General features: G+C 44.9%; 1 protein-coding gene across 1 annotated transcript; it reads left to right on the forward strand.

The window, feature by feature from the left end:
* LOC149452469 (vitelline membrane outer layer protein 1-like) lies at positions 1-27,664 on the forward strand. The gene is made up of 3 exons (XM_089689156.1): positions 1-159; positions 8,989-9,101; positions 27,134-27,664. The coding sequence occupies exons 1-3, from the start codon at positions 7-9 to the stop codon at positions 27,468-27,470; spliced, it is 603 nt and encodes a 200-aa protein (XP_089545282.1). The 5' UTR covers positions 1-6; the 3' UTR covers positions 27,471-27,664.

Genomic DNA, 27,664 nt, shown 5'->3' on the forward strand with positions numbered 1-27,664 from the left:
AGGAAGATGATGCTGACCTGGATTCTCACCTTGACCCTCCTTCACACCACATTGACCCATGGCTTAGAGATTTATGTAACCAATGGTGGTCCTTGGGGTGACTGGGGATTGATGCAAAACTGCCCATCTGGAACATTAGCAACGGGCTTTGATTTGAAGGTAAGTGATCCAAAAATTTCAGATTTGACTGAAAAAGAACCATGTGCCAGAATCTGGAGGTCCAGTCTTAAATTAGAACTGACTGCCACCTGTGTCCCATTGGGGAGATTTCCAACCCTGTAGTGAAAACACGAGGGGAAATCCCTCCAAAGTGAGTAGTCACCAGAACTAGTGTCACCAGAACTAGAGGATTTCTTCTCTATTCCTGTTCTGGTGACAACTCACCATCTGGGATTTAGCAATAGCAGGACAAATAGAGAGGGTGAATCTCTGTAACACTGGCACAGAGAACAGTAAGAAACCTAAATGATCAAAAAAATGTAAATATATAAATACGAGAAGCTAGCACTATTTTCAGGCAACAAACTACACTGTTAACCTCCCTAGCGGTCTGATTATGTCAGTATTTCTGTGCTCAAAGCGGTACTTTTTTTGCATGGAAATATGTATTTTTTTTATTGTAGGCCTGTAATTTTTAGGAATAACTCACTGAACTCTGTCCGAACAAGAGTCTAGTAAACATCCCGGGGAGGATAAAACTTGAAACACGAAATCATAAATTATAATTTAATAAATAATCATAAAAAATAATAATATAATAATAATAATAAATGTAATTCAATATTATAATCAAACCAAAAACACTGAAATGTGAAATATAGCGCCAAGTTCGCACATCGCTGAGCTCAGTCGCAGAATCGTTTTCAGTGTCTGATGAGGAATTTCCCCCACGAATCATTATCACTCAATTCTGCAAGTGGTTCTGATTTACTATCGCTGTTCTCTAGCCGGTCTAAAACCGCTTTTGACCTAAAGGGACGCTTTTTGGACGCTATGGACGTTTCTCAGTTTCCAGGCAGAAAGAACAGTAACAATGCAGGCAGGACGCAGGACAAAGCACTCGGGACAAAATGTATGTGAAATGGTTTGATACAGGAATGTTATACTATGTGATTTTAGTGTATTTAGTGAATGTCACTTTTTGTCATTTTCAAATTTCCCGCCGTTCCGTCCCCTGTACATCCCGACGCTCGCAAGGAATGGAACCCAGAAGACAGATGCCGACATCCGCCGGATTACATTGCCCGGGACACTGCAGGAGGGACGTCGCGGGAGTGCAGGACAAGGTAAGTGATCGAGGGATCCCGGAGCAACGCTGCAGTGTATTCCCGAGTGTAGCTCGGGGTTACCGCTTGTGGTGCTGAAACTTTACCCCGAGCTACACTCGGGAATACCGCCAGGGGGGTTAAAAAGGAAAAACAAGGTGCAATGCTAGTACAACCAAAGTTGCAAAAATAAACATATAGTCAATTCCAATTCAGCCACCCCAGAGTGAGTGGAGGTGTGCAATTTATCGGAATAGATCTCGTCCAGTTCATACACAATTCCCATGAAGGGCAATGAGCGGTAAGTGATTTACATCTTATTACATCGCTTACCACTCATTGCCCTTCGTGAGAATTGTGTATGAACTGGACGAGATCTATTCCGATAAATTGCACACCTCCACTCACTCTGGGGTGGTTGAATTGGAATTGACTATATGTTTATTTTTGCAACCTTGGTTGTGCTGGCGCTGCAACTTGTTCTTCTCTTTTAGCAGTAAAAAAGCTGACAGGGATTCTAACCCCTCCCCACTTTATCCAAAACTAAAAAAAAAGTTTTGTCTTTACTTAATAATAATATTATTATTATTATTACTATTATTATTATTATTCTATTATACAGGATTTATATAGTGCAAGGGCGGCACAGTGGCTTAGTGGTTAGCACTTCTGCCTTGCAGTAATTGGGTCATGGGTTCAATTCCCAACCATGGCACCTCCTGCATGGAGTTTGCATGTTCTCCCTGTGTTTGCATGGGTTTCATCCGGTTTCCTTCCACACTCCAAAGACATGCTGGTAGGTTAATTGGCTCCTGTCTAAATTGTCCTAGTTTCATCTCTGGCCATGCGGGATCTTCTGCATGGTGGGGGTTGGGGAAAGACCTGGCAACCTACCCTGTAAAATAATTGCTAAGAGAGTTCATGGAAAAAGACTTACAAGTGACAGTCCATGCAATCACCAAGGGTTGGATACGACTGAATGGAGAGATAGAGATATAGCGCAGTTTATGCAGCACTCTACAATATAACAGACAATGTCAACCGTAAATAGCTTCAAACATGTTTGGGACAAGCATAGATCTACACTCAGACAAAAAAGAAACAAAACACCCCCCTTCCTCACCATAGTGTGGGCTACACCACTAAAGAAACAGCAACACTAGGAAACAATACAGTTGACCTCAGCACAGATCATGCGCAGACAAAATTATGCAATGTACAGTTGTTTTTTGGAACCAGGGGCGGACTGACCATTTGGAAACTCGGGCACTGCCCAAGGGCCCGGGGTCAGTAGGGGGCCCCATGAGATGCCCCTGGTACCTTTTTCATAGGCTTTTTTGAGTTTGGGCAAGGACACAGGGGCCCCATGATCCCCTATTGCCCGGGGGCCTCATGAGTTGTCAGTCCGCCCCTGTTTAGAACCGTTCTGTAAGGAAATTCTTTTCCATATATCATATCTACCTTCACCTTGTCTGTATTTTGTAAAGTTCTGATGTAAAGAAAAAGTTGTCTGTGTCCTTCACTTGAAATAGAGAAATTAAATGTAATGCTATAATGTGTAGTCATGGAGTATTCAGAAGAACAGGGAACAAGTGAAACCAGAATTAAGTCCTCCAGGTTCCGAAATACAAGAGTGAACATCACAGGTAACCTTGTAGAGTTAAGAAGAGTGTAAAGAGAAAGAGAAGCTGCCAACCGGCAGAGAGAGCAGTCAGGGCTGTCTTAACCACTTCCAGTCTGGACACTTTCACCCCCTTCCAGTCCGGACACTTTCACCCCCTTCCAGTCCGAACACTTTCACCCCCCTTCCAGTCCGGACACTTTCACCCCCCTTCCAGTCCGGACACTTTCACCCCCCTTCCTGTCCGGACACTTTCACCCCCTTCCTGTCCGGACACTTTCACCCCCTTCCAGTCCGGACACTTTCACCCCCTTCCAGTCCGGACACTTTCCCCCCTTCCAGTCCGGACACTTTCACCCCCTTCCAGTCCGGACACTTTCACCCCCTTCCAGTCCGGACACTTTCACCCCCCTTCCAGTCCGGACACTTTCACCCCCCTTCCTGTCCGGACACTTTCACCCCCTTCCAGTCCGGACACTTTCACCCCTTTCCAGTCCGGACACTTTCACCCCCTTCCAGTCCGGACACTTTCACCCCCTTCCTGTCCGGACACTTTCACCTCCTTCCAGTCCGGACACTTTCCCCCCCTTCCAGTCTGGACACTTTCACCCCCTTCCAGTCCGGACACTTTCACCCCCTTCCTGTCCGGACACTTTCACCTCCTTCCAGTCCGGACACTTTCCCCCCCTTCCAGTCTGGACACTTTCACCCCCTTCCAGTCCGGACACTTTCCCCCCCTTCCAGTCCGGACACTTTCCCCCCCTTCCAGTCCGGACACTTTCACCCCCTTCCTGTCCGGACACTTTCCCCCCCTTCCTGTCCAGGCCAATTTTCAGCTTTCAGCGCTATCACACTTTGAATGACAATTGCGCGGTCATGCAACGCTGTACTCATATGAATTTTTTAGTATTTTTTTGAGACAGATAAAGCTTTATTTTGGTGGTATTTATTCACCACTGAGATTTTAATTTTTTTGCTATATAAATGAAAAAGTCCAAAAATTTTGAAAAAAAGTGTTTTTCTTATAAAATTTTTGCAGATTAATAATATTTCATCATAAATCGTGTCCAAAATTTATTCAGTTATCTTTTTAGTAAAAAAAAATAACCCATATTAGTTTATAACCAAAAACTATAATTTAAAAAATTTTTTTTTACATTTTATCTTATTTTTTTATATTATTATTTATGTTTTTTTTTCTACATACTGTCACCCTAGCAGTACATTGTCACCAATTGCTTTTACAGCCTTTATGGGTGTAAAAGCAATCAGTGTAAAAAAAAAAAAAAAAATCTTCATCACCCCCCACAAGTAGTACAGTGTCACCTTGGTGACACTGTACTACTTGTGGGGGGTGATGAAGATGTTTTTCTTTTTTTTTACACTGATTGCTTTTTCACCCATAAAGGCTGTAAAAGCAATCATTTCTCCTTCTCTCTGTCTGCATTCTTGCAGCCATTGAGAACTACAGTGAGAGCTGTGATTGGTCACAGCTTGTCACATGGTACAAGGCTGTTGTGAATAGCCTTGTACCATGTGACCTATGTGATCATTCACAGATTTCACATGTAATAAGCAATGATGTCACAAGTGACATCTTGCTTACTACTCTGCATGTGATCACTGATTGGCCAATCAGTGATCACATGATCGGGACCTTGCACAGAGGTCCCGTATGATGATTGATGTCCCACTGTGTCCGGAGGACAAAGCGAGCACTGGATCGCGGTGCTGCGTGCTCCCAGGGAGTGCGCACAGTCCATAATGGCGGGCGCTGTTTATAAACGCCAACCCGCCCCTAGACTGCCACAGTCCCGGTGTTTACATACAGCGGCCGGTCAGCATGTGGTTAATGCATGGGAACCCCTGGGCACTGCCCAGGGGCCCCAGGTGCATGGGGGCCCCATGATAATTTTGCATTACATCATACTAGCCACCTGGCGCGGATTTGCCAGGACAGCCACGCTTTTTACTAAGCTGTCCCGGGTTGGCCAGTATTAGTCTTTAATTTATGGCACATTTTATTATTGTTTAAAATTGATTTTATTAAAAGTACTAATAAATATATGTTTAATTCTATCAACTCTTTATACTTTAATTCTTGAGAATAGGTGTGTAAATTGGAGCAGGCTGGTAAGGACCCCAGTGTATTTATTTGCCCAGGGGCCCATGATGCTTTTAAGATGGCCCTGGAAGCAGTGATAGTGGCAGGTGATGGAGGTCCTGGTAGAGAAAGAGCAACTTCATATTTCATGCACCTCACTTAGTGGCAGGGCCTCCATGTTGTAACCTGCTACGATACAGGACCTGCCTACCTGCCGTGGGTCACGGTGTATAATGGCTTGTGGAGACAAGTATGGTGGTTTCCCTGTATGCCTGAGAGGGATGCAGTTCAAGGTGTACCATGAAGATACAAGACAAGCTGGTGGAGTTTAGTATATACCTAGTATTACTTCCTCAAAATGCTTTGGAGTCATATTTCGGGACAGGTAAGAAAAGACCATGTCACCAGCTGAAGAAGAAAACAGGGTCCTTCACCAGTCACCCTCAGGGCCTTCAGTCTGAGGGTGACACCAACCCACACTGACCATGTCACCGGATGAAGAAGAAAACAGGGTCCTTCACCAGTCACCCTCAGGGCCTTCAGTCTGAGGGTGACACCAACCCACACTGACCATGTCACCAGATGAAGAAGAAAACAGGGTCCTTCACCAGTCACCCTCAGGGCCTTCAGTCTGAGGGTGACACCAACCCACACTGACCATGTCACCGGCTGAAGAAGAAAACAGGGTCCTTCACCAGTCACCCTCAGGGCCTTCAGTCTGAGGGTGACACCAACCCACACTGACCATGTCACCGGATGAAGTAGAAAACAGGGTCCTTCACCAGTCACCCTCAGGGCCTTCAGTCTGAGGGTGACACCAACCCACACTGAAATAAATTATGGCGATACTTGGGGCTGATATTACTAAAAAGTTGCTCCTAGGAAGCGACCTCTCAACACGCACCTTCACTGGTGATCTGGCCAGTAACACACCCGCTGTATTAGAGTGCCCCCACCCTGGATGAAGGAGCACAGAGGGCACATCTGGACAGCAACATTGTTACAGCAAACAGTTTTTGATTCCTTTTGGGAAAAAGGTTTTAAATAATAAATAAAATCTGATCATTGTAATCACAGTGATCAGTGTTAATTGATTTGTCTCATTCCGGTAACTGCAAAAGTTGCAAGAGAGCTTGCTCTTTGAACAGATAACTGGCCAGATCACCAGGAGAAAATAAAAGAAAGAAAGCCTAAAAAAACTAATACAGCCATCACATCTAAGAATGGGTAAGCTAAATAAATGTTTGCTTATGGGTTCAATGTAATTTGTTTGATTTTTAACCATTTCCATACCGGGCACTTTTACCCCCCTTCCTGCCCAGGCCAGTTTTCAGGTTTCAGCGCTCTCACACTTTGAATGACAATTGCGCGGTCATACAACATTGTACCCAAACTAAAATGTTATCATTTTCTTCACACAACTAGAGCTTTCTTTTGGTGGTATTTAATCACCGCTGGGGTTTTTATTTTTTGCTAAATTAACAAAAAAAGACCAAAAATTAAATTACTATGGTAACATTATACTACTTTGGTCATAGTAAAATATGAAAATAAATCTTAAAAAAAGAGAAAAAAAATGTAATAAAAAATTAAAACTAATAAAAAATTAAAAAAAATTATAATTTTTTTTTCGTACTGTCACAAGTCAGTGTCCCTTATCACCACCATGCCAGTTTTATGATGATGCTGTACTGCATTTGTGACAATATGTAAAAAAAAAAATAGTGAAAATAATTTTTTTAATTTTTTCATTTTCCGAAAAATTATGACAAAAAATTATAACTTAAAAAAACTCACCATGCCTCTTATGAAATACGTTGGACTGTCTACTTTGCAAAAAGGGGTCATTTGGGGGATATCTGTACTGTTCTGACATTTGGGGGATATCTGTACCGTCCTGACATTTGGGGGATATCTGTACCGTCCTCACATTTGGGGGGATATCTGTACTGTCCTGACATTTGGAGGATATCTGTACCGTTCTGACATTTGGGGGATATCTGTACCGTGCTGACATTTGGGGGATATCTGTACCGTGCTGACATTTGGGGGATATCTGTACCGTGCTGACATTTGGGGGATATCTGTACCGTCCTGACATTTGGGGGATATCTGTCCTGTCCTGACATTTGGGGGATATCTGTACCGTTCTGACATTTGGAGGATATCTGTACCGTCGTGACATTTGGGGGATATCTGTACCGTCCTGACATTTGGGGGATATCTGTACCGTCCTGACATTTGGGGGATATCTGTACCGTTCTGACATTTGGGGGATATCTGTACCGTCCTGACATTTGGGGGATATCTGTACCGTCCTGACATTTGGGGGATATCTGTACCGTCCTGACATTTGGGGGATATCTGTACCGTCCTGACATTTGGGGGATATCTGTACTGTCCTGACATTTGGGGGATATCTGTACCGTTCTGACATTTGGGGGATATCTGTACTGTCCTGACATTTGGGGGATATCTGTACCGTTCTGACATTTGGGGGATATCTGTACTGTCCTGACATTTGGGGGATATCTGTACCGTTCTGACATTTGGGGGATATCTGTACTATTCTGACATTTGGGGGGATATCTGTACTGTTCTGACATTCTTGGACCTCAAAAAATTAGATTGGCCGTCAGTACTTCAGGATTGATCAATTTTCAGATAAATCCCATAGTTTGTGAACTCTATAACTTTCCTACAGACTAAATAATAAATACTGATTTGGGTTATTTTCACCAAAGACATGTAGCAGAATACATCTCGGCCTAAACTTATGAAGAACAATTATTTATTTGCAAACTTTTATAACAGAAACAAAGAAAATCGTATTTTTCTTTTCAAAATTTATGGTCTTTTTTTTGTTAATTTAACAAAAAATAAAAACCCCAGCGGTGATTAAATACCACCAAAAGAAAGCTCTAGTTGTGTGAAAAAATGATAAAATTTTAGTTTGGGTACAGTGTTGCATGACCGCGCAATTGTCATTCAAAGTGTGAGAGCGCTGAAATCTGAAAACTGGCCTGGGCAGGAAGGGGGGTAAAAGTGCCCGGTATGGAAGAGGTTAATGCAATTGCAAAAACATGGAAGAATAGACACATAAGGTAAATGCTGCAATACATTTTCTAAAAATACTTCCATATTTTCATTCAAAGTGGTTGTAAACCTCAGACATGAAATATGAATAAAGCATATCTCTCTATAGTGTGTACTTGTCTCAATCAAGAGCACTAAGTATCATTTTCATCTGCTACCTCCTTCCTCTGCTATTAGCATGTGTCACTTGTGACAAATGTTCCTGACACCAAGAGGTAAAATGGTGACAGGGGAGGGACCACCAGCAGATTGCATGCTCTGTTCCTGTGTGCTGTGCGGAGGGGTGTGTGTCAATTCCCTTCAATCACCTCCCAGAGCTCTCCCCACAGAACTCTGCAGAGTGTAACTTCAGCTCTCCACCCCCTTTTTCTGACAGCTCGGACAAGCTTTATACATTCTGGACTTTGAAAGGCTGTAGAGAAGACAGTTGGTAGGCAGGTACAACTTACTCTTTCCTCTGCTGTTAGCAAGTTTTACTGACACCAAGAGCTGAAATTATGACAGGGGAGGGACCTCCAGCAGATTGTCATCTCTGTTCCTGTGAGTTGTGTGAACCGGGGGGGGGGGAGGTGTCCTTTCCCAATAATCAGCAATCAGAGCTCTCCCCACTGAACTCCACAGAGTGTAACTTCTGCTCTCCACCCCCTTTTTCTGACAGCTCAAACAAGCTTTTTACAATCTGGACTTTGAATGGCTGTAGAGAAGAGAAGGCTGTAGATAAACAGGTACAACGTATGTAGGAGGATTTGTTTCATCTCTGCATATCACCTGAGGCCAGTCACTTTGCTGGGTATATGTAAGGGTTTACAACCACTTTAAATTGCAAAGTCTATAGTATTTAAAATAATGCTTTCAGAACTAAAGAAAAGGATTCTTTCATAAAACTTTTGTGTCTCTTTAAGGTGGAGCCATATCAAGGAAGCAGAGATGACACCGCACTGAACTCAATCAGACTGTACTGTACAAGACCTGGTGACAGACAAATAGAAGCAGAAATTACGTCGGCGGCTGGACCGTATGTCTACACATTTATATACGTTACTTAAAACCCAACATTGAAACAACTCCATCTAAAACTGATCATTTCTCAGAGAGGCGATTTGAGAATCACATATTCCTCACAGTTCATATACAGTACCAAATCCAAGTGTACAATGAAGAAAGGACTTGCATTCTTCGCTGTTGGAAATACGTTTTATTATTATTTTGAAAATACTCAAAATGAGCAGAAAGAATCACAACACATTCCAACAGCTGGTTCATATACACGGCGATTGTCTGGGCCGGTAAAGCTGTGACAGGATTATCAGTGATCAGAGTATTCGGTTTGACAAAGATGCAGCCTGCAGTACCTGTACCGAGAGGAGAGCACAAAAACACATGTTGCTCACTTGCTCATTCCAAGTTTAATGTCTCAAACAGAAATGGATCACATTATACAGATAATTACTTTCTTATAGTGACAGCGTAGGTCACATGGAAAGCGCACCAATTTGTGTTAGAGAGTTACCATTACTAACCTATAGGATACTAAACAGAGAAAGTAAATGTCAGAATAAACACAAAGAGGAGAGCACAAAACACATGTTGCTCACTTGCAGTTTATGAGTTTAATGTGAGCTTGTTGTTATTAGTCTCCTGAAGTCACACTACAAATCATTAGAGCTCCCTCTAGCTGCAGCCTAGTAATAGCACTACTGGGAGGTTGATTCATTCACTTGCTACAGTCACACTTTGCAATCTCATTGTACAATTTCCTTTGGAGTACTATGAAGTACCTGTATGCTTGGATATAAATTGAACAGATTTAAAAAAAAAATGATAGGAACACTTTGTAATCAGAGTCTAGCACAGGGGTGGGCAAACTTTTTGTCTTGAGGGCCGCAATGGGTTCATATATTGGACCCGGGGGCCGGACCAAGAGTAGATGAATGATGTGTATGTGTCATCCATAGTAAGTATAGTAATATTCTCCCATAGTAAGCATAGTAATTCATCCCCCATATAGTAATTCATCCCCCATATAGTAATTCATCCCCATATAGTAATTCATCCCCCATATAGTAATTCATCCCCCATATAGTAATTCATCCCCCATATAGTAATTCATCCCCCATAGTAATTCCTCCCCCATAGTAATTCATTCCCCATATTAATTCATTCCCCCTATAGTAATTCATTCCCCATATTAATTAATCCCCCATATTAAGTCCCCAAGTCCCCCCTGTGTCAATTCACTTACCTTTGCTCCGCGCGTTCCTCTCACCGTTTTCCCGCGCCGTTCCGGTGTAGCATGAAAATCTGTCTCCTATGAGGATCTGTCCCCCTCGACGTATCTTCGCATGTGCCAGTTTCAGGCATTAGCAGCCAATCGGCGATCTCCGGCACATGCGCAGATACGTCGAGGGGGACAGATCCTCATAGCTCCGCGGGCCGGATTAAAAGGTCCGCCGGGCCGTATACGGCCCGCGGGCCGTAGTTTGCCCATTGCTGGTCTAGCATCATGTCAGTGACACTCCTGGGATATTGATCTGGTCAGTTAAGTAGCAGAGGGGGATGGTAATCAGTTTTAGCTGCGTGGTGTTAATTAAATTATCAGCTGCATTAGATGGCCAATAATGAGACAACCCCCAAAACAGGAATGGTTTTACAGGTGGAGGCCACTGACATTTTTTTCCCTACTCATCTTTTTTGACTGTTTTTCACTAGTTTTGCATTTGGCTAGGGTCAGTGTCACTACTGGTAGCATGAGGCCATACCTGGACCCTACAGAGGTTGCACAGGCAGTCCAACTCATCCTGGATGACACATCAATATGTGACATTGCCAGAAGGTTTGCTGTGTCTCCCAACACAGTCTCAAGAACATGGAGGAGATTCCAGGAGACAGGTGGTTACTCTGAGAGTAGGACAGGGCCGTAGAAGGTCCCTAACCCATCAGCAGGACCGGTATCTGCTCCTTTGTCTTAAATAAAGGAATGCGCTAAAACCACAAACTATTCCTAATTTAGTGTAGAAACATTAGTGCAAAAGATATATTAATCTATTCTCAATTAATATCAAAAAATATCAAAATTATGTGCAAAACTTTTTTTTAGTGCATAAGTAATTTAAATAATTAAATTTGTGAATATAAAAAAATGTCCAATTCTGAATTTCTTCAAATGTCCAAACAAATCCTTTTCAAATTCAGGTGCTCTCAAAGAAATTGTGCCAAAATCCACCACCAAAATAAAGTTGGGTAACTCACCAGAGCTCCATGCTGATCAATCTCTAGATCAGCAAAAAACGCTTTTTGCTCTGGGAGCAGATGCAATGAATCAACTTCTCAGGTGTGATGATCAATAGCTACACAATCATCCATAAGGTAGGTATCCACCACTCAATATAATGGTTCCAGGAGCATTATATCACTCTCTCTTTTTATATCTCTCCACCGAGGTCATGTTTGGGAATGAAAGAGAAAATCATGGTGCTGCCAGTTTTTTTATAAAAGTATCCAACAATTTAATAAAGATTTACACTCACAAAAAGGGTGTCTTCACCGACACCAGTATAACAGCAGAAAACATGAAATGGTATAACAGTCTCCTGTTCCCCGCACACTCACTACAGCGCTCGTGACTCAATCCTCTCCACAGACGTCAGCATCCAGCAAGCCAAGCCCTACTAGTTTCGTCATAAATGACGTCTTCAAGGGGCGGTCTCCTTCATGTCATTCATGACGAAACTAGTAGGGCTTGGCTTGCTGGATGCTGACGTCTGTGGAGAGGATTGAGTCACGAGCGCTGTAGTGAGTGTGCGGGGAACAGGAGACTGTTATACCATTTGCTGTTTTATGCTGTTATACTGGTGTCGGTGAAGACACCCTTTTTGTGAGTGTAAATCTTTATTAAATTGTTGGATACTTTTATAAAAAAAACTGGCTGCACCATGATTTTCTTTTTCATTCCCAAACATGACCTCGGTGGAGAGATATAAAAAGAGAGAGTGATATAATGCTCCTGGAACCGTTATATTGAGTGGTGGATACCTACCTTATGGATGATTGTGTAGCTATTGATTAGAGATGAGCGAATCGAACATGACGAAGTGGAATTCGTTCCGAAGATTTGGAAAAATTCGATTCGCGACGAATCCGAAGATTAGCAAACTTCGGATGCACGAATCGAATTTTCCCAAAAATGGCAGCGACATGTGTGGCGACGGAGCGGGGATCTCTGGGAAGGCGCGCAGACAAGGCGCGCTGACCCATAATGCATTCATTCATGACATGTGATCGCATTAGCCAATCAGCAGCCAGCCAGCCAGCACTGTGTAATGGTGGAGCTATAAATCGCGGCCATCTTAGAATTCTCCATTAGCCTCCGGTCATTCAAGAGAGACAGACCTGTGTGTATTAAGGGACAGAGTTAGGGCCACAGAGACTTTAGGGCCACAGAATCGTTACTCAGGGACACAGAATCGTTACTTAGGGCCACAGCTATCAAAGAATCGAAAATTTAAAGTGACATACACCCTTTTTTTTTTTGGTGGCTGTCGTGCACAGTTGGTGCTGCAGTTTGCCGATTGTGCAAAATAAACTGACTTTCTGCTTCACAACCACTATTGTACGTTCAAAGAGTTAGATCCATTTACACGCCGGGTGGCGGTAATATTTTTTGGGTGATTAGTGCATTCCAGTGACATAAACATACAGTTTCCAGCCAACGGCAAGCTGCAATTGACCGATTGTGCTAAATAAACTGACTTTCTGCTTCACAACCACTATTGTACGTTCAAAGAGTTAGATCCATTTACACGCCGGGTGGCGGTAATATTTTTTGGGTGATTAGTGCATTCCAGTGACATAAACGTACAGTTTCCAGCCAACGGCAAGCTTCAATTGACCGATTGTGTACAATAAACTGACTTTCTGCTTCACAACCACTATTGTACGTTCAAAGAGTTAGATCCATTTACACGCCGGGTGGCGGTAATATTTTTTGGGTGATTAGTGCATTCCAGTGACATAAACATACAGTTTCCAGCCAACGGCAAGCTGCAATTGACCGATTGTGCTAAATAAACTGACTTTCTGCTTCACAACCACTATTGTACGTTCAAAGAGTTAGATCCATTTACACGCCGGGTGGCGGTAATATTTTTTGGGTGATTAGTGCATTCCAGTGACATAAACGTACAGTTTCCAGCCAACGGCAAGCTTCAATTGACCGATTGTGTACAATAAACTGACTTTCTGCTTCACAACCACTATTGTACGTTCAAAGAGTTAAATCCATTTACACGCCAGCTGGCGGTAATATTTTTTGGGTGATTAGTGCATTCCAGTGACATAAACATACAGTTTCCAGCCAACGGCAAGCTGCAATTGACCGATTGTGCTAAATAAACTGACTTTCTGCTTCACAACCACTATTGTACGTTCAAAGAGTTAGATCCATTTACACGCCGGGTGGCGGTAATATTTTTTGGGTGATTAGTGCATTCCAGTGACATAAACGTACAGTTTCCAGCCAACGGCAAGCTGCAATTGACCGATTGTGTACAATAAACTGACTTTCTGCTTCACAACCACTATTGTACGTTCAAAGAGTTAAATCCATTTACACGCCGGCTGGCGGTAATATTTTTTGGGTGATTAGTGCATTCCAGTGACCTAAACGTACAGTTTCCAGCCAACGGCAAGCTGCAATTGACCGATTGTGTACAATAAACTGACTTTCTGCTTCACAACCACTATTGTACGTTCAAAGAGTTAAATCCATTTACACGCCGGCTGGCGGTAATATTTTTTGGGTGATTAGTGCATTCCAGTGACATAAACGTACAGTTTCCAGCCAACGGCAAGCTGCAATTGACCGATTGTGTACAATAAACTGACTTTCTGCTTCACAACCACTATTGTACGTTCAAAGAGTTAGATCCATTTACACGCCGGGTGGCGGTAATATTTTTTGGGTGATTAGTGCATTCCAGTGACATAAACGTACAGTTTCCAGCCAACGGCAAGCTGCAATTGACCGATTGTGCTAAATAAACTGACTTTCTGCTTCACAACCACTATTGTACGTTCAAAGAGTTAAATCCATATACACGCCGGGTGGCGGTAATATTTTTTGGGTGATTAGTGCATTCCAGTGACATAAACGTACAGTTTCCAGCCAACGGCAAGCTGCAATTGACCGATTGTGCTAAATAAACTGACTTTCTGCTTCACAACCACTATTGTTCGTTCAAAGAGTTAAATCCGGTTTTATTTTTGGGGTGCTTATTGAATTAAAGAGTATGTCAGACAACACGCAGAGGAGTGGCAGAGGAGGCAATGTTTCAGGAGCGAGCAGACGTGGCAGCAGAGGAAGGGGTCGAGGCAGCACTAGTCGCAGCCAGAGGCCAGTGCTCCCGGTGTCATCCAGCGGTCGTGTCTCCACCGACAACCCTGCCGTCATCGATTGGTTGACTCGGTCGTCTTCCTCTTCCGAGGTCACCTCTGACACCTACAGCCAACGGTCGGTGGGTACGTCAGACACAACCGTTAGTTGGCATGGCCCGGGAGCAAGCCCACTGAAATCACGTGTCCTCGACCTGCCCCTGTCCTTTGGTGTTCCCTCACCAAGCGAAGTATCGCATGCTGTGGGCTCAGCCCTACTGTACAGTGAGGAAGAGCTAACAGAGGGCGGTCAGGAACGGGGGGAGACATCCGCCTCTTCAGCAGCCAGGCGAAGAAGTACTGGCGAGGAGAGTGGCTCAGTAGCCGGTCTAGAGACAGGTCTGTCTCCTGACCCACACGCAGCCGAGGGGGCTAGTAGTGACGCGGAGACCCTAATTGATGATGATGAGGCTGATCGCACTTGGCAGCCTCGTCGTCATCAGGCTATTGCTTCCGCATCATCAGGAGAAGAGGGTGCCAGCTTGCCAGCGAGCAAAACAGTTGGTGGGTTGCCCAGGAGGCAGCAGGGTCGCAGCAGTGTCAGTGGAGGCAAACGGCCACGGAGTAGAGCACCAGCTCCACTGCAGCCTACCACCATGGCCAGTAGTGGTGCCGGTGTGCACGGAGGAAGTAGCAGTCAGCCAGTGAGGAGTAGCGGGGGCAAAGTTTCCTACTCGGCGGTGTGGCAATTTTTCGTCAAGCCGCCCGAGGAAGTAAACGTAGCCGTATGTCGACTATGTGGCCAGAAAGTCAAGCGTGGCCAGGGGGCCCATGTTGGGACTACAGCGTTGCGTCAGCATATGCAGCGTCGCCATTCAGTGGCCTGGGAAAACCGTGATAAAGATACGGCGGTTCTGCCTGCCCCAGCCCCCGCTCCATCACCCGCTCTGTTACTTGCTCCGTCACCCGACGTCAATCGCCCTCTATCAGCCAGTCAAGGCTCCAACACCTCTGCTGAGGGGAGTTGTCGCTCGTTGGCATCTTCCGCTCATTCAGATGCTCCTTCTCCTGCTACTCCTCTTCACGGATTCCGTCAGCAGTCTTTCTTGGAATCCGTTTCCAAGAGACAACAGTTTGCGAGCACGCACCCGACGGTGCAGAAGCTGAATGTCCTCCTGTCCAAGTTGCTCGTGCTGCAGTCCCTCCCTTTCCAAGTGGTGGATTCAGCACCTTTCCGAGAAATGATGGCTTGTGCCGCGCCGTGGTGGAGAGTGCCAAGCCGGCATTTCTTCGCCAAAAAGGCAGTGCCAGCCCTGCATTCACATGTAGAAGAGATGGTGGGCCAGTCTTTGAGCATGTCGGTCTCTGCCAAAGTGCACGGCAGCGCCGACGTGTGGAGCTGTAACTACGGTCAGGGACAGTACATGTCATTTACGGCCCACTGGGTGAACGTGGTGCCGGCACAGCCGCACCAGCAACTTGGACAGGTCACGCTGCTTTTGCCTCCACGTTTGCACGTCCTTGGTCCAGCAAAGATGTCCGCCTCTACCACCTCTTCTTCCGCCGTGTCCTCAGCCGCCACCCCCGTGCCAAGTCCCATTACCCGACCGGCATATCACATGTGCAGGGCGCAACGGTGTCACGCTGTGCTGCACCTGGTATGCCTTGGAGAACGTAGTCACACAGGGGAGGAACTTCTGAGTGTAATGAACAGAGAAATCGACAGATGGCTGTCTCCGCGCAAACTGAAAATCGGAACCATGTTGACCGACAACGGAAAGAACATGGTGTCTGCTCTGCATCAAGGAAGGTTGTGCCATGCGCCATGCATGGCTCACGTGTTCAATCTGGTTGTCAAGCGGTTCCTAAAATCCACCATCCCACTGCAAGACATCCTTAAAATGTCACGTAAACTTTGCATGCATTTCAGCCATTCCTACACCGCAAAGCACACCCTCCTTGAGCTGCAGCGGCAGAACGGAATTCCACAGCATCGCCTGATCTGCGACGTTGCAACAAGGTGGAATTCAACCCTACATATGTTAGACCGCCTTTACGAACAGCGAAAGGCCATCACCGATTTCCTGATGTTACAAGCGGATAAAGGTACTCCCCTGTGTAACTTAGATGTCAGCCATTGGCAGCTCATGCGTGACACCTGCCGCTTGCTCAGGCCCTTTGAGGAGGCCACGCTATTCGTGAGTCGGCAGGACTATGGGATGAACGACGTCATTCCTCTGTTGCACGTCCTGGAACAAATGCTGTTAACAATGGCTGGTCAGGGTGCGGTAGACGTGGCGCACAGATCTCAACGCCACATGACCCCTGTGGGGGCAGGACAGGAAGAAGAGGAGGAGGTAGAGGAGGACATTGGTGCTCAGGAATTATTGAGTGAAATGGGTGGTTTTTCCACTCAGCGGACAGGAGTGGAGGAGCAGGAGCATCTGGTAGAGGAGGAGGAGACAGAGGACCCAGACGCACCGTGGCAGTATGCTGTGGAGATGGAGGCAGGGAGTCCCTCGCATTCCTTGGCACAAATGGCCCATAGCATGCTCGGTTGCTTGCGTAGCGACAGCCGAATAATAACCATCAGACAGAGGGATGACTTTTGGCTGTCCACCTTGTTGGACCCTCGCTACCGTTCAAAAATGGTGGCCTTTTTCACACCTGCTGAGAGGGAGGCCAAAATTACGTACTATAAAAACCACCTATGTAGTCAGTTGGTCTCTGCCTTTCTGCGCCAACGTCCATCCTCAGACACTGTGGGCCCTGTGCGCTCGCGTTCCGCTGCCATGGCAGCAGGGGAGGGGTGGGGTGGTAGGAGCAGTGGCAGCTCCACCAGCAGCGGCTGCCTCAGTCTGCATTCGATGATGAGTAGCTTTCTTCACCAGCGCAGTGAGGAAACTACTAACCAGCCGCAGCAGCAGCAGCATCAGGTGGACCTGGAGCAGGACCTCAAACAACAGGCTTGGGCCTACTTGGACAGCACCCTGCCAACCGAGGTAGACAATCCCCTTGACTACTGGGCAACGAAACTTGACCTTTGGCCCCAACTAGCTGAATTTGCCCTTGAAAGGCTGTCATGCCCGGCCAGTAGCGTGGCATCGGAGCGCGTGTTTAGTGCGGCAGGAGGTATTGTAACTCCGCGGAGGACACGACTGTCCACCCAAAGTGTGGAGAGACTCACGTTTGTGAAAATGAATCAGGCGTGGATTAGTCTGGATTTCAAACCACCAGTTCCTGACACAACTGACTAAATCCGCCATGAATCATGCCCCAAACATGTTATTATTTTTAACATAGGCCTCTGTATGGCCTTCAATTTAAGCTGCTTACGCTTCGCCACTCTGCCATGGGCCCCTGTACCGCCTCCTTTTGCTGCTGCCAGGTCCAGAGTGTGTCATGGGTCCCTGTACGGCCTCCCATTGCTGCTGACTTCATCGCCAGACTCTGCCATGTGCCACTTTCAGGTCTCCTTACACTGTTGGTGGGTTCCATTTTGTGATAGGGTGCTGTATGGCCTTCCATTGCTGCTGCCTCCACCGCCACCCTGCGCCATGTGCCTCTGTCGTCTGCTCACGCTGCTGACGGCTTCCGCTTTTTAACCGAGGCCTGTGTTTGGCTTCCGAATACTGCTGCATCCACCGCCACCCTGCGCCATGTGCCTCTGTCGTCTGCTCACGCTGCTGCCAGGTCCATACTGATTCATGGCCCCCTGTACCGGCTCCTCATGAACGTGGTTCAGCGGGTTTGCATCACTTAACGGCAAATCGTTGACAAACGCTGGGACGTTCAGTGTTGTGCGCATTAAGCCAGACACCAAAGGGCAGCACAGACCTGTTATTACTCGCTCAAGCATGGCTGAACAAAACCAGTCTCTACCACAAATTGGACCCAGACCTGCCCAAGGTCTCGTAAGTAGATTGCACGGAGGAGTAGAGTTCGTTATTGGAATTAACTGTGAGGGACTTTTAAACCTAGGCCTGTGTATGGCCTTCAATTGAAGCTGCTTCTGCTCCGCCACTCTGCCATGGGACTCTTGATAGTCGTCTCCCCACGCTGCTGCTGGGGGGACTTTTTAACATAGGCCTCTGTATGGCCTTCAATTTTAGCTGCTTACGCTCCGCCACTCTGCCATGGGCCCCTGTACCGCCTCCTCATGCTGCTGCCAGGCCCGTAATCTGCCATGGGCCCCCGTACCGACTCCTCATGCGCGCTGCCAGGCCCGTAATCTGTCATGGGCCCCTGTACCGCCTCCTCATGCTGCTGCCAGGTCCAGAGTGTGTCATGGGTCCCTGTACGGCCTCCCATTGCTGCTGTCTCCATCGCCACACTCTGCCATGTGCCACTTTCAGGTCTCCTCACACTGCTGGTGGGTTCCATTTTGTCATAGGGTGCTGTATGGCCTCCCATTGCTGCTGCCTCCACCGCAACACTGTGGCTCCACACTCTGGTTTTGGCCCCGTGACTGCCCAAATGAGTGAAGTGTGCGGTGATTCTAAGATCGACGGCACTCATCTGCATGTCATACTGACTGACAGTATTATTTCTCTTCCCCAGCAGACTCCAAGGGCATTTAAATTAAAGGTACAGTGTTCTGCACTAATATAAAGGCTCTCTGAAGCCTAGAAACACCCTTTTTATAAGTTAAATTCGCAGCGAATATATTCGGCTCGAATCAAATTTATTCCGCGAATTCGGCGAATCAGCCGAATCGAATTTTTGAATAATTCGCTCATCTCTACTATTGATCATCACACCTGAGAAGTTGATTCATTGCATCTGCTCCCAGAGCAAAAAGCGTTTTTTGCTGATCTAGAGATTGATCAGCATGGAGCTCTGGTGAGTTACCCAACTTTATTTTGGTGGTGGATTTTGGCACAATTTCTTTGAGAGCACCTGAATTTGAAAAGGATTTGTTTGGACATTTGAAGAAATTCAGAATTGGACATTTTTTTATATTCACAAATTTAATTATTTAAATTACTTATGCACTAAAAAATAGTTTTGCACATAATTTTGATATTTTTTGATATTAATTGAGAATAGATATATATATCTTTTGCACTAATGTTTCTACACTAAATTAGGAATAGTTTGTGGTTTTAGCACAATCCTTTATTTAAGTTATAGCACTAAGAAATGTATTTGGTTTCTTTTGAGGTGGAATTGCTGCTTTAAAGTATTAAGGGTGTGGCGCTTTTATTACACTTGTGATATCTGCTCCTTTGTGCAAGGAGGAACAGGATGAACACTGCCAGATCCCTACAAAATGACCTCCAACAGGCCACTGGTGTGAATGTCTCTGACCAAATAATCAGAAACAGACTTCATGAGGGTGGCCTGAGGGCCCGACGTCCTCTAGTGGGCCCTGTGCTCACTGCCTGGCACCATAGAGCTCGATTGGCATTTGCAACTGAACACCAGAATTGGCAGGTCCACCATTGGCACTCTGTGCTTTATACAGATGAGAGCAGGTTCACCCTGAGCACATGTGACAGATGTGAAAGGGTCTGGAGAAGCCGTGGAGAATGTTCTGCTGCCTGTAACATTGTTCAGCATGACCGTTTTGTTGGTGGGTCAGTGATGGTCTAGGGGAGGCATATCCATGGAGGGACGCACAGTCTACCGGCTAGACAATGGCACTCTGACTGCCAGTAGGTATCGGGATGAAATCCTTCGACCCATTGTCAGATCCTAGGCTGGTGCAGTGGGTCCTGGGTTCCTCCTGGTGCACTACAATGCCCGGCCTCATGTGGCCAGAGTATGCAGGCAGTTCCTGGAGGATGAAGGAATTGATACCATTGAATGGCCCCCACGGTCACCTGACCTAAATCCAATAGAACACCTCTGGGATGCCATGTTTCGGGCCATCCGACGCCGCCAGGTTGCACCTCAGACTGTCCAGGAGCTCAGTGATGCCCTGGTCCAGATCTGGGAGGAAATCCCCCAGGACACCATCCGTCATCTCATTAGGAGCCTCCCCCGATGTTGTCAGGCATACATACAAGAACGTGGGGGCCATACAAACTTTTTGAGTTGCTGCAATGACATTTCAGCCAAATGGACTCGCCTGCTGCATCATTTTTTCACTCTGATTTTCGGGGTGTCTTTGAATTCAGTCCTCTGTAGGTTGATAATTTTCATTTCCATCAAACGATGGGACATCCTTACGTTCCTAACACATTGCCCCGTCCATATCGGTATAGATATCCAGCAGGAGATTCTTCCCCATTTAGATCCAATGGGTTTTCAAAGTGTTCCTTTCATTTTTTTTGAGCAGTGTGCTTACATTCTAGAAGAGGGCATTTTCACATAGATACATTGTATACTTTTCACATTCTGGCCAGTGCAGATTTCCACTCATCGTTATTTTGCACATTTCTAAAATACCACCAGCAAACATCAAGTAATAAATAACAGATGTGTGTTTTTTAGTGAATTGAATGGTACTTGCCTGACTGCATTGTGCCAAGTGTAAAGTTTGGTGGAGGGCGGATTATGGTGTGGGGTTGTTTTTCCGGGGTTGGGCTTGGCCCCCTAGTTCCAGTGAAGGGAACTCTTAAGGCATGTGCATACCAAGACATTTTGGACAATTTTATGCTCCCAACTTTGTGGGAAGAGTTTGGGGATGGCCCCTTCCTGTTCCAACATGACTGCACACCAGTGCACAAAGCAAGGTCCATAAAGACATGGAGGAGCCAGTTTGGGGTGGAGGAATTTTACTGGCCTGCCTTCAACACAATAGAACACCTTTGGGATGAATTAGAGCGGAGACTGTGAGCCAGGCCTCCTCCCCCGACATCAGTGCCTGACCTCACAAATGTGCTTCTGTAAGAATGGTCCAACCTTCCCATAGACACCCTCCTAAACCTTGTGGACGGCCTTCCCAGAAGAGTTGAAGCTGTTATAGCTACAAAGGGCGGGGCCAACTCAATATTGAACCCTACGGACTAAGACTGGGGTACCGTTAAAGTTCATGAGCATGTAAAGGCAGGCAGACCAATACTTTTGGCAATTTAGTGTAAGTAGGTGTTACCCCTATTTGGCTGCAAAAGTGAAACTACCCTTTAAGACCTACTTTTGAAACAGTTGTGATGATTCTTTCAGCACATATCTTAGGATGATGCAACACTAAATGGATTTTCAGTGACACTGAATGTTAAACATTTACTTTTTTGCATACTTGGATTTTGAAAATAATAATACATGGTAACCAGGGGCAGACTGACCATTTGGAAACTTGGGCACTGCCCGAGGGCCCGGGGTCAGTAGGGGGCCCCATGCTATGCCCCTGGTACCTTTTTCATAGGCTTTTTTTGAGTTTGGGCAAGGACACAGGGGTCCCATGATCCCCTATTGCCCAGGGGCCCCATGAGTTGTCAGTCCGCCCCTGATGGTAACACTCAAATTACTGTGAACAACAGGCAGCTTCAAGAACAGATCGTTGGGTAGGTGCAGTGTGGTGCGGTGGCAGAAAACACACAGAGTCCCTGATTGCAGAAAACAATGTATTGCAAAACGTTACAACTGTCTGGTGGGTGAGCACACCTGATGGGGGAACTCACACCAGTTAGAGTGAAGAGTCAGCGGTGAGTAGGCCCAAGTTGGAGAGTGTGGCCTGGCCAGTTCAGCCCAAGTGCAGCCTGACTCATCCAACCCAAAGCAGAGATTGCTGAGTGGCAGGCCCTACACTTTCCATACTCCTCTAGAACTTCTCCCTGCTACTAGGGATGTCCCTGACAGACTGGTATCCTGTCCCCACACTAGCCGCTCACAAAATGCACGCCAAAACCCAAGGCCAGGGACTTAAAAAGACTCTGTGTGACCTGAGATGGCCACCGGGGTCACCTGGATCCAGCTTAGCTAATCAGACTGCTATCTCAGGGGACCAAGAAAATTGTAGAGAAAGCCAGTTTCTATTGACTTCCTTCCCCAACTGCATTGCCATTCCGGATCAGCACCATCAGCAGTGGAGAATGTGGACTTCATCTGCCTACAAGATGGCAGGGCTGGGAGCAAAGTGACAGGAGAGATGTTCTGCAGGAATGGGAGAGGTGACAGGGGTGATGTTCTGCAGGAATGGGAGAGGGGTGACAGAAGGGATGTTCTGCAGGGTTGGGGGTGAGGTGATAGGAGAGAGACAGGAAGGCATTGTGGCCTATCACCCTAACTCCCTAGTGTATGTAGGGGACAGTAGGAATAGGTGCAGTGTTTACACAGAGGGGGTAATGTGTGCATTAAACTGGGGTGGGGGATTTGTACAGAAAGGGGCAGTGTGAATTGGGGTCAAAGTGTGCAGAGGACATGAGGTGCAATGTGTAGAGAGGGGAAGAAGTGTGTAGGGTAGGACAGTGTGTGTGCAGTGGAAAAGTGGGACAGTGTATTTACGGGTGGATGTGTGCAGGTAAAAGAGGGGTAGTTTGTACAGCTGGTGAATTTAACTTGCTTTAAATATCAGGTTTCTTTATTGTTTCTAATGAGAATCCATTAAACCATGCCTAATATTCAAATGAATCCAATCACGCACACTTTTTGGCATGGTGTGCTATACACATAGCCGGTCTCCCCAAGTGTCCCTCATTCTCAAGTTCTAAAGTTGGGAGGTATGAGTGAATGCTACACTTCAAGCACCTCAAACTTAAAAATATGGCCCTATGAACATACAATAAGAATCAATAAACCCACAAATGGAAACGAAACCCCCAAAATACTACCACCCTGAACAAAAGCCAACATTTTTTATGTTCAGTGTTTATACTAGTACTAGGCAACAGAGATAGACTTTAATTTTTTTCCCCACTGTGGGACAATCTAGTTTGTTTCATGATGTCATGTTTATCTTTTAAGAACTGTGGCATACAATTTTAAAAGGACTTTCCCCTTGAAATGCCAAGCCATTTATTCTCTTCTAAGAGTTTAGAATAAATGTTCTTTTGCAATCATCAGGCAGGTCAGGATTCTTCGATTTTTCATGCTGAAAGTCTGTATTTCAAATTTCAAAAACCCATGATGGTGCCTACATGTCAAAGTCCAAAGGCTGTGGTCCATCAACTCTGCAGGAGACCTATTCCTAGCAATTAAGGCATGAACCATTCACAAATGCCTGGAAATCTATATCCTCTTGGGCAAAGTGTGAAAGCATTGGTAAGCCGGGAATAATATATTATGCTCAGCTCACATAGAAAAGGGGGTCGGATAGGGAAACATTCAGGTGTTTGTGCAAACAGCCAAAGTTCAGTCCAAACCTAGATTCTGAGCAAACCATTGGCTCATTTCTACTCAGGGTGTCAGAAACTTCACTTCTTATAGTAAGTAGAGACACTCTTAATTAATTTAGAAATCATTTGTTGCAATATACTCAGAAAAGAAAAAGCAGGGGATCATCACATTTTATGAGTCTTCAAACCTTTTGGAATATATTATTAATATGTATATTAATATTTTATTAATAACGATCACCTCAGTTGCAACACTACCAGGAGATAGCATTGGCCAGAAACACTAACATGAGTACAAAACACTAAACATGAGTGGAACATGATGACGTCATTGAAATGATCTGCTCTACATACATTTCATATGTGGACCTTAGGGGCTTATGGGTAACTGGTATCATCACATTGTATGAGTCTTCAAACTTTTGTGAATAATATTAATATACAGTCAGGTCCATAAATATTGGGACATCGACACAATTCTAACATTTTTGGCTCTATACACCACCACAATGGATTTGAAATGAAACGAACAAGATGTGCTTTAACGCAGACTGTCAGCTTTAATTTGAGGGTATTTACATCCAAATCAGGTGAACGGTGTAGGAGTTACAACAGTTTGCATATGTGCCTCCCACTTGTTAAGGGACCAAAAGTAATGGGACAATTGGCTTCTCAGCTGTTCCATGGCCAGGTGTGTGTTATTCCCTCATTTTCCCAATTACAATGAGCAGAAAAAAAGGTCCAGAGTTCATTTCAAGTGTGCTATTTGCATTTGGAATCTGTTGCTGTCAACTCTCAAGATGAGATCCAAAGAGCTGTCACTATCAGTGAAGCAAGCCATCGTTAGGCTGAAAAAACAAAACAAACCCATCAGAGAGATAGCAAAAACATTAGACGTGGCCAAAACAACTGTTTGGAACATTCTTAAAAAAAAGGAACGCACCGGTGAGCTCAGCAACACCAAAAGACTCGGAAAACCACGGAAAACAACTGTGGTGGATGACCGAAGAATTCTTTCCCTGGTGAAGAAAACACCCTTCACAATAGTTGGCCAGATCAAGAACACTCTCCAGGAGGTAGGTGTATGTGTGTCAAAGTCAACAATCAAGAGAAGACTTCACCAGAGTGAATACAGAGGGTTCACCACAAGATGGAAACCATTGGTGAGCCTCAAAAACAGGAAGGCCAGATTAGAGTTTGCCAAACAACATCTAAAAACGCCTTCACAGTTCTGGAACAACATCCTATGGACAGATGAGACCAACATCAACTTGTACCAGAGTGATGGGAAGAGAAGAGTATGGAGAAGGAAAGGAACTGCTCATGATCCTAAGCATACCACCTCATCAGTGAAGCATGGTGGTGGTAGTGTCATGGCGTGGGCATGTATGGCTGCCAATGGAACTGGTTCTCTTGTATTTATTGATGATGTGACTGCTGACAAAAGCAGCCGGATGAATTGTGAAGTGTTTCGGGAATATTATCTGCTCATATTCAGCCAAATGCTTCAGAACTCATTGGACGCTTCACAGTGCAGATGGACAATGACCCAAAGCATACTGCAAAAGCAACCAAAGAGTTTTTTAAGGGAAAGAAGTGGAATGTTATTCAATGGCCAAGTCAATCACCTGACCTGAATCCGATTGAGCATGCATTTCACTTGCTGAAGACAAAACTGAAGGGAAAATGCCCCAAGAACAAGCAGGAACTGAAGACAGTTGCAGTAGAGGCCTGGCAGAGCATCACCAGGGATGAAACCCAGCGTCTGGTGATGTCTATGCATTCCACACTTCAGGCTGTAATTGAGTGCAAAGGATTTGCAACCAAGTATTAAAAAGTGAAAGTTTGACTTATGATTATTATTCTGTCCCATTACTTTTGCTCCCTTAACAAGTGGGAGGCACATATGCAAACTGTTGTAATTCCTACACCGTTCACCTGATTTGGATGTAAATACCCTCAAATTAAAGCTGAGAGTCAGCAGTTAAAGCAAATCTTGTTCATTTCATTTCAAATCCATTGTGGTGGTGTATAGAGCCAAAAATGTTAGAATTGTGTCGATGTCCCAATATTTATGGACCTGACTGTATATATCAAATAAATAGCCTCAGTTGCAACACTGCCAGGAGATAGCATTGGTCAGAAACACTAACTGAACCTCAACTGCAACACTACCAGGAGATAGTGTTGGCCAGAAACACTAGTTACATGAGTAGAACATGATGATGTCAATGAAAAGACCTGCCCTACATACATTTCATCTGTGGACCTCAGGGACTTATGGGTAACTGGAGTCATCACATTTTATGAATCTTAAAACTTTTTTGAATATTACTAATATGTATGTTAATAATATGTTATTAATATCAATCACCACAATTCCAACACTACCAGGAGATAGTGTTGGACAGACACACTAACCGCAAGAGTAGAACATGATGAAATCACTGAGATGACCTGCCCTACGTACATTTCATCTGGGGTCTTCTTCAGGGAGTTTTGTTTAACTGTCATCACATTTTATGGTTTTTCAAACTTTTTTGGACAAATAATATTATTAGGTATATATAATAATATTCAACAAGGTCAGTGCTTATTCTGGATTTGCCTTCTTCTCCAACATTCCCAGGGGAATCCCTCCATCACAGATCTAAGGTGAGCAGTAGATTGTGATACAAGCTACTTGTTGGCCCTAGTTCATTGCTGTGCTAATACCAACCCCAATCAGATAGAATTAGTTTTGGTTACCGTGATTGGTGAAGTTGTCCTTTAATTAATCCCCTCACCCCATTGAGTTCAGTTTACCTGATAACATGCTTACCTTTAGCCTAAATCCAGTCATTTTTGCTTTATGGCTTTGTTCAGGTTCACATAGCCTTCATAAAGCATATGAATAATTGGCTTCTATTCACACTGTGCATGTGACCTTAGCCTCATTCATTCCAATGGGATAGCTGAATTGATGGTGGCCTCCAGTGGTCCTGCAAAGCACAACTGATCCATAAGAATTAAAAGAGCTGCAATGCTCATCCACAGTATGAAAAAGAGCTGGCCAGAGACTTTCTTTTTGAAGGACATGTGGCACCAGACTGGGCCACACAGCAAACATTGCTGGATTAGAGCTGAAGGTTTGTACTTTAACAGAGTGGGTCGGGGAATTGATTAAAGGACAACTTCCCTCAGGGTCTGGTTGTCTATTAAAGTGGATTTGTGATTTTTCCATGCAAGACAGTCCTTACATTGAAGCTTACATCGGGGCTCTTATTTTCAGAGTAGCAGAACATCAAATAGAAAGGCACCTATAAGCAGCAGGTATAAGCATCCAAGTGCATGGTCAAAGTCTAAATCTAACTAATCTAATTTAATTATCTAATTGCCTAGTATTGCTGCAGGGTAAAATAAGCATACCTCCATAGATCAACAATGAGATGATATACATTTTTGTTTTTCAATACAGATGGGGAGTTTGGACTGGTGTTCAGTGGTGTCCCACTGGGAATCTCATCAGCTTTGCTCTGCAAGTTGAGCAGCCCCTTCCTGGTGATGGTGATGATACCGCAGCCAACAATATCATGTTCCAATGCTCTGATCAAAAGATCCTGGTAGGTAATGGTGGAGCCTGGGGAACATATGGGCAGTGGAGTGATGTCTGCAGAAATGGAATTTGTGGTATCAGAACCAGAGTGGAGGCTCCCCAAGGTAGTGGAGATGACACGGCCCTGAATGATGTCAAGTTTAGATGTTGTGACATTTCATATTTACAGCTACATAAAAGAAACAATTATGAAGAGTAAAATGAAGATTTGCTTGAAATAAAATGATTCACGCTATTATATTTAATTATTAAAGCTGTTTTAAATAAATTATTCTGTAGTAAAGAAAGCAGATGAAATGGTCAATGTTGTGATTACTATAGATAATACCAGAAAGCCTAAACCAAGCTCAAAGCATATCTTCTAAATAAAAAAATACTGTATTTAGAGAACGA

This window comes from Staurois parvus, unplaced genomic scaffold (assembly GCF_062004578.1).
Source record: "Staurois parvus isolate SC_StPar_1 unplaced genomic scaffold, SC_StPar_1.0 ptg000470l, whole genome shotgun sequence".
NCBI lineage: Eukaryota > Metazoa > Chordata > Amphibia > Anura > Ranidae > Staurois > Staurois parvus.